The sequence below is a fragment of the Homarus americanus genome, unplaced genomic scaffold (genome assembly GCF_018991925.1).
Source record: "Homarus americanus isolate GMGI-L3 unplaced genomic scaffold, GMGI_Hamer_2.0 scaffold44060, whole genome shotgun sequence".
NCBI lineage: Eukaryota > Metazoa > Arthropoda > Malacostraca > Decapoda > Nephropidae > Homarus > Homarus americanus.
The window spans coordinates 1,593,687-1,600,681 of record NW_024756871.1 but is presented as its reverse complement, the minus strand read 5'-3'; the positions used below and the strand labels follow the sequence as shown (position 1 = coordinate 1,600,681).

Here is a 6,995-nt window from a genome sequence, read left to right as displayed (position 1 = left end):
ATCAGACACCATACCCACCAGACACTACCAGACATCACCAGACACCACCAGACATACCACTGATGCTGACATCACCGATATCACCAGCCATCACCAGACACTACCACACTACCAGACACCACACAGCACCAGACACTGACACCACCACACCACAGACATCACCTTGGGAGGGTCCATAGACGCCCTGGAGGCCCTTGTGCACCAAGGTTTCCCGGGGGCCCCTGACCCAAGGAGGCCCTGTCTGGTGCCACGCCCTGGAGGGCCCTTGGGGTGTGGCCTCTAGGAGGGCCCTTGGGGAGACTGCTCCTGACAGGGCCCCAGGGTCAACACTGTCATGGATGGTCTTTGGGGGCACAGCCACCCCTGGGCGGGCACCTAGGGACGTCGGGGGCCTTGGGAGGTTCCCTGGGACTGCCGCCCGTAAGGAGGCAGTGTGGCCCCGGGGACGGCACCTGGGCACACCGTCGCCCTGGGAGGGCCTCAAGGGCGCCACCATCCCTGGAAAACCATTGCAGGTCATCCCGCTCTTGGCAGGCTCAGGCGCCGCAGCTTTTTGAAGGCTCTGCCGACCTGGGAGGGCACCGAGCCGGCATCTTCCAGTGAGATGCCGAGCCCCTGCCACCCCTGAGAGGAACCCCAAAGCGCCTTGAGACCCAGAGTTGTAGTTGTTTTTGACTATTTAGAACTCTGGGAGACATGACGTTAATAACACACACCGCCCATCATCCTGAACAATGAAAACGGAAAATAAATATCCAACAGGAAAACTATGGTTGCTATGCTAACTGATTGCTCATCCTCCTATTGGCTGTAATTTGGTGGATTACACATTTTAGTCCTCCAATCGCAGTGCAAGGCGGATGCGGAAGCATGCAACGATACCACGTTCCAGCTTCCAGGCGCTGCTGCCCTGGAGAGCCCCTGGGGATGCTACCGCCTCTGGAAGGGCTACTGGGGGCCCCATGCCCTGGAAATGTCCCTGGAGGCGCCGTCGCCTAAAGAGGGCCCCTGGGGTCTTTGACTCCCATGGGAGGGCCCCTTAGGAGCACCGACGCCCGTGAAAGGGACCCTAGGGGTTGCCGTCACCCATAGGGAAGGCCCCAGGGGTCGTTCCCGGTCCTGGGATGCCCAGGGCGCCGCCGCCCTTTCATTTCCACTAGGGCGCCTCTGCATCTAGAAAGGCCCCTGGGGCCGCCACCGCTCTTGGGATGGCCCCTAGGAGGGCCCCTGGGCGCCGCGGCCCACTAGGAAAGATTTGGGGGCGCCGCAGCCCATGGAAAGGGCCCTGGTGATGCCACAGCACCTGGCAGGGCCCCTGGGGGCTCCACCTCATTTAGGAGGGCCCCTAGGGACGCTGCTCCCATGGGAGGGCTCCGGGCTACGCTGCCAACACTGGGAAGGTCCCTGGGGGTGCAGTAGCGCTTCAGAGGGCTCCTTGAGGAGACGCCGCCCCTGGCAGGTCCCCAAGGTTGCCACTCCTCTTGCGAGGGTTTTTGGGGGCACAGCCGCCCATGAGCTGGCACCTACGGACGTCGCGGCCCTTGGGAGGTCCCGTGGGCACACCGTCGCCCTGGGAGGGCCTCTACGAGTGCCACCACCCCTGGAAGGAACATTGGGGGCACCCCAGCTCTTGGCAGGGCTTTCTTAAGGCACCGCAGCCTTTTGGAGGGCCCGGAACGACCCTGGGAGAGCCCTTGGGGACGGCACCGCCATTGGGTGGGCCTCTGGGGGTCAGCGCCACCCCTTGGAGGGCCCTCATGGGCTTTCTAAGGGCGTCCCCACCCCCAGGGGCCCTCCCAGGGGTGGCGGCGTTACCCGGAGCCCCCAAGAGGCAGCAGCGCCGCCAGGGGCCCTCCCAAAGTCGACAGAGACCCCTGGGGCTGTGGCACCCACAAGTCCCTTTCCATAGGCGGTGGCGCCTCCAAAGCCTCCCCAGGGAAGGTGGCGCTCCTAGTGGCCCTCTTAGAGGCCCTCCCAAGGCCGGTGGCGTTTCCAGGGGACATCCAGATGCAGAGGCGCCCCTAGTGGACCTGACAGGGTGAAGGCACCCAAAGGGGGGATCCAAGGGCTGTGACGCCCCCTGGGGACCTACTTATGTGTGGCGGTGACCCTCAGGGGCCCTTTCAGGGGCGTCGACTTGCCAAGGGCGGCGACGTCCCCAGGGACCCTCTTTTGGCGTGGCCGCGACCCCATGACCCTGCCATGGTCGGTTGTGCCCCTTGCGAGCCTCCTTGGGGCCGTGGCACCATAAAGGGCCTCCAGGGACCATCGACGGGGCAGTGGCGTCCCCAAAGCTCCTTCCAAGGGCGTAGGCGCTACCAGGGCCCTTCCCATATGCAACTCCGCCCATAGGGGTACTGACAGCGGCGACCACAGCAATAGGGGGCTCTCTCAAAGGTGGCAGTGCCATTAAGGAGGCGTACCAAGGATGGAGGCGACCTTAGGGGCCCTCCCAGGGGCGTTTGCGACCCCAGGGCCCCTCCAAAGGTCGGCGGCAACCCCAGGGTCATTTCTAGGTGCAATGGCGCCCACATTAGCCTTTCCAATTGCTGTGGCGTCCCCAGAGGTCCTCATAAAGGCGGCGGCGTCCCCAGCGACTCCCCCCGGGGCAGCGGCACCGCCAGGGGCTTGATCGTGGTATCGTACATATTGCATGAGTCCAGCAATCCCTTACTTAACTGTGATTGATGGAATATTCTTTTAACCCACCAAAATATAGCCAAAAGGAGAAGAGAGCAGTCAGTCAGCAAAACACCCCAACTTATGTTTTCCTGTTGATATTATTCGCCGTTACCTTCTTTAGAATGTGATGATACTGGTGGAAATGTGATGGGCGGAGTATTTATTTAACGTTGCATCTCCCAGAGTAATAAATTGAGCATAAACTACTGCACCCATGGGTCCTACAGGCCTGGCTCTCCCAGGGGCCATCCCAGGGGTGGTGGACATCTCAGGAACCCTCCCAGATGCCGCTACGGCCCCAGGGTGCCCGCCAGTGGTGACGGTGCCCCCATGGGCCCTCGCAAGAACAGCGACATCCTCAGGTGCATTCTCAGGAGCGACGGCACCCTAGAGACCCTGAATGGAGCAGTGGAGCCTGCAGGGACCTACCCAGGGGCAGCACAGCCCCCAGGGAAAATCCCAGAAAATGTTCCAGGGGCAGTGGCGCACTGGAAACCCTCCCAGGGTCGGTGGCGCCCCCAGGGACCCTTCCAGGGGCGATGGTGTACCTGGGGTCCCTCTCATTGGAAGAGAAATGCCCAGGGACCATTCCAGGGGCAGTTGAGCCTCCAGGGACCATCCCAGAGACCTTCCCAGGGACGGCGGCATCTCAAAGCACACTCCCAGGGGAATCCACACCCCCCAGAAATTTTCCAGGGATGTTAGTGCCCCGAGAGACCTTCCTAGGTGTCCCAGGGGGCCCTATGGCATGCTTGTTTGTAGTGTCATATTTTCGTACATTACATATTTCCCAAAGACCCTTACTTAACTGTGATTGGTGGAATATTCTTTTAACCCACCAAATTACAGCCAATAGGAGAAGATAGCAGTCAGTCAGCACAACACCCCAACTTATGTTTTCCTGTTGATATTATTTGCCGTTTCCTTCTTCAGAATGTGAAGATACTGGTGGAAATGTCAAGGGCGGTGTATTTATTTAATGTTGCATCTTCTAGAGTAATAAATTGAGCATAAACTACTGCACCCATGGGTCCTACAGGCCTGGCGCTACCAGGGGCCTTCGGAGGGGTGGTGGACATCTCAGGAACCCTCCCAGGTGCCGCGACGCCTCCAGGGTGCCCCCCAGTGGTGACGGTGCCCCCAGGGGCCCTCGCAACAACAGCGGCATCGTCAGGTGCATTCTCAGGAGCGACGGCACCCCAGGGACCCTAACTGGAGCAGCAGAGCCTGCAGGGACCTACCCAGGGGCAGCACAGTCCCTAGAGACCATCCCAGAAACTGTTCTAGGGGCATTGGCACACTGGATACCCTCCCAGGGTCGGTGGCGCCCCCAGGGACCCTTCCAGGGGCGGTGGTGCGCCTGGAGTCACTCTTATTGGAAGAGGAGTGCCCAGGGACCATTCCAGGGGCAGCAGAGCCTGCAGGGACCATCCCGGAGACGGCGGCACCTCAAACGACACTCCCAGGGGTATCCACATCCCCAGAGACGTTTCCAGGGACGTTAGTGCCCCCAGAGAACTTTCCAGGAGTCCCACGGGGCGAATGGCATGCTTGTTTGTTGTGTCATATTTTCGTACATTACATACATCCCGAAGTCCCTTACTTAACTGTGATTGGTGGAATATTCTTTTAACCCACGAAATTACAGCCAATAGGAGAAGAGAGGAGTCAGTCAGCACAACACCCCAACTTATGTTTTCCTGTTGATATTATTTGCCGTTTCCTTCTTCAGAATGTGAAGATACTGGTTCGAAATGTCAAGGGCGGTGTATTTATTTAATGTTGCATCTCCCAGAGTAACAAATTGAGCATAAACTACTGCACCCATGGGTCCTACAGCCTGGCGCTCCCAGGGGCCTTCCTAGGGGTGGTGGACATCTCAGGAACCCTCCCAGGTCCCGCGACGTCCCCTAGGAGGGTCCCCCCCCAAAGGTGACTGTGCCCCCAGGAGCCTCGCAACAACAGCGGTATCCCAGGCATTCTCAGGAACAACGGCCACCAGGACCCTGACTGGCGAGCAGTGGCCAGTAGGGACCTTCCCAGCAGCACAACCCCAGGACCATCCCAAAACCGTTCCAGTAGCAGGTGCACTGGAAACCTCCCAGGTCCCGTGGCGCCCCCAGGACCCCTCCCAAGGGCGGTGGTGACCCAGAACCACCCCATTGGAAGAGGAGTGCCAATGGACCATTCAGTGTCAGCAGAGCTCCAGGAACATCCCTCAGAAGGCACCTCAAAGGACACCCCAGCATCCACACCCCAGAGACCTTTCCAGGAACGTTAGTCCTCTAGAGATTCCTAGGATCCTAGGGACCCCACACTGTTGTTAAATCATATTTCCGCACATTACACACTCCCTGAAGTCCCATATTAACTATGATTGGTGGACTTTAACCCGACAAATTACAGGCATTAGAGAAGAGCAGTCAGTCACACAAAACCTCAACTTATGTTTTCCCGTTGATATTATTCACCGTTACCTCTTCAAATGCGATGATACTGGTGAAACAGACGGGCGGTGTATTTATTTTATGCAATCTCCCAGAGAAAAACCGAGCATAAACTACTGCACCCATATGTCCCACAGGCCAAGCGCCCCAGGACTGCCCCAGGTGGACATCGAGGAACCCCCAGGTGCCTCGACGCCCCACAGCTCCTCAGTGCTAATACTGCACCAGGCCCCGCAACATCAGTAAGCAGCACCCAGTAATTTTAGAGCGATGCAACCCCAGAAACCCTGACTGGAGCAGCGGAGCCTGCAGGACCCACCATGAAAGCGCAGCCCAGCGACCATCCCAGAAACCGACAGGGCAGTGGTGCACTGGAAACCCTGCCAGTCGGTGCCCCCCAGGAACCTCCCAGGGCAGGGTGCATCTAACCTCCCCAATAAAGAGAAACGCACAGGACCATTCCCAGTAGCATCAGAGCTCTTCGGGACATCCCAGAGACCCTCCCAGAGACGGCAGCACCAAAGCACACCCTTAGGGCAAACACACCCCTGTATAGACCTTCCAGGATTTTATTGGTCCCAGAGACCTCCTAGAGTCCCAGGGCCTATGACATTATCCGTTTGTTGTTCACATTCAAACATTACACACTTCCCAGTTCCTCACTTAACTATGATTGGTGGACTTTTATCCCGCCAAAATTACATCCAATAGGAGAAGAAAGAAATAACCAAAGCAAAAACACCTCAACTTATGCTTCCTGTTAATATTATTCTCCGTTACCTCTTTCAGAATGCGATGATACTGGTGAAATGAGGACGGCGTAACATTAACGCCATCTCCCCAGAGTAATAAATTGAGCATAAACCACTGCACCCATGGGTCCCACAGGCCTGGCGCCCCCAGGTCTATCCCAGGGAGGACAATCAGAACCCTCCCAAGGTGCTGCGACGCCTCACGCCAAACCAGTGGTGACGGTGCTCCCCAAGGCACCATGGCAATACCCAGTGCATTCTAGGAAGCAGAAGAAAACCAGGAACCTGATCAGAGCAAAGGAGCCAGCAGGTGACCCACCCAGAGGCAGTCAGCCTCCAGCGACCATCCAGAAACCGTTCCAGGGGCAGTGGGCACTGAAACCCCTCCATGTAAATGCAGGCCCCCCAGGACCTCCAGGGCGCAAAAACGCCCAACCTTCCCCATTAAGAGAACAACAGGACCATTCCAAGGAAGCAGAAGGGGACCATCCCAGAACCCCGACGGCATCTCAAAGGACACTTAGGCATCATCCACACCCCTAGAGACCCTTCTAGGGACGTTAGCCCCCAGAGACTTCCTAGGGTCCCAGGGACCCATATCTACTTGTCTGTCACATTGACATTTCATAATCCTGAAGTCCCTTTCTTAACTGTGATGGTGGAATATTCTTTAACCAACCAAATTACAGCCAACAGAAAAGAGAGCAGTCAGTCAAAGCACAACACCCCAACTTATGTTTTCTGTTGATATTATTCTCCGTTACTTTTAAAATGCGATTATACTGGTGGAAATGTGATGGCGGTGTATTTATTTAACGCAGACTCCCCAGAATAATAAGTTGAGCACATAAACCATCAAAATCCATAGTCCCACAGGCCCGAGCTCCCCAGCCTACCCCAGGGGTGTGACAATGAGAACCCTCCCAGGTGCCGCGACGCCCCAGGGTGTCCCAAGTAATGACGGTGCCCCAGGCCCCGCAACATCAGTGGCATACCCAGGTGCATTCTTAGAGCGACGGTACCCCAGGACCCTGACTCGAGCAGCGGAGCCTGCAGGGACCTCACCCAGGCGCGCCCCAGCGACCATCCCAGAAACCGATCCAGGGCAGTGGTG

The 6,995-nt window shown here is 57.6% G+C and overlaps 1 protein-coding gene across 1 annotated transcript; it reads left to right on the top strand.

Annotated features, from left to right (window-relative positions):
- Positions 1–3,012: 3,012 nt before the first annotated feature.
- Positions 3,013–5,346, top strand: LOC121856954 (collagen alpha-1(III) chain-like). Its single transcript, XM_042352745.1, has 5 exons — positions 3,013–3,187; positions 3,277–3,382; positions 3,722–3,971; positions 4,631–4,958; positions 5,267–5,346. Exons 1-5 carry the CDS (start codon positions 3,013–3,015, stop codon positions 5,344–5,346), a joined length of 939 nt encoding a protein of 312 aa, XP_042208679.1.
- Positions 5,347–6,995: the final 1,649 nt, after the last annotated feature.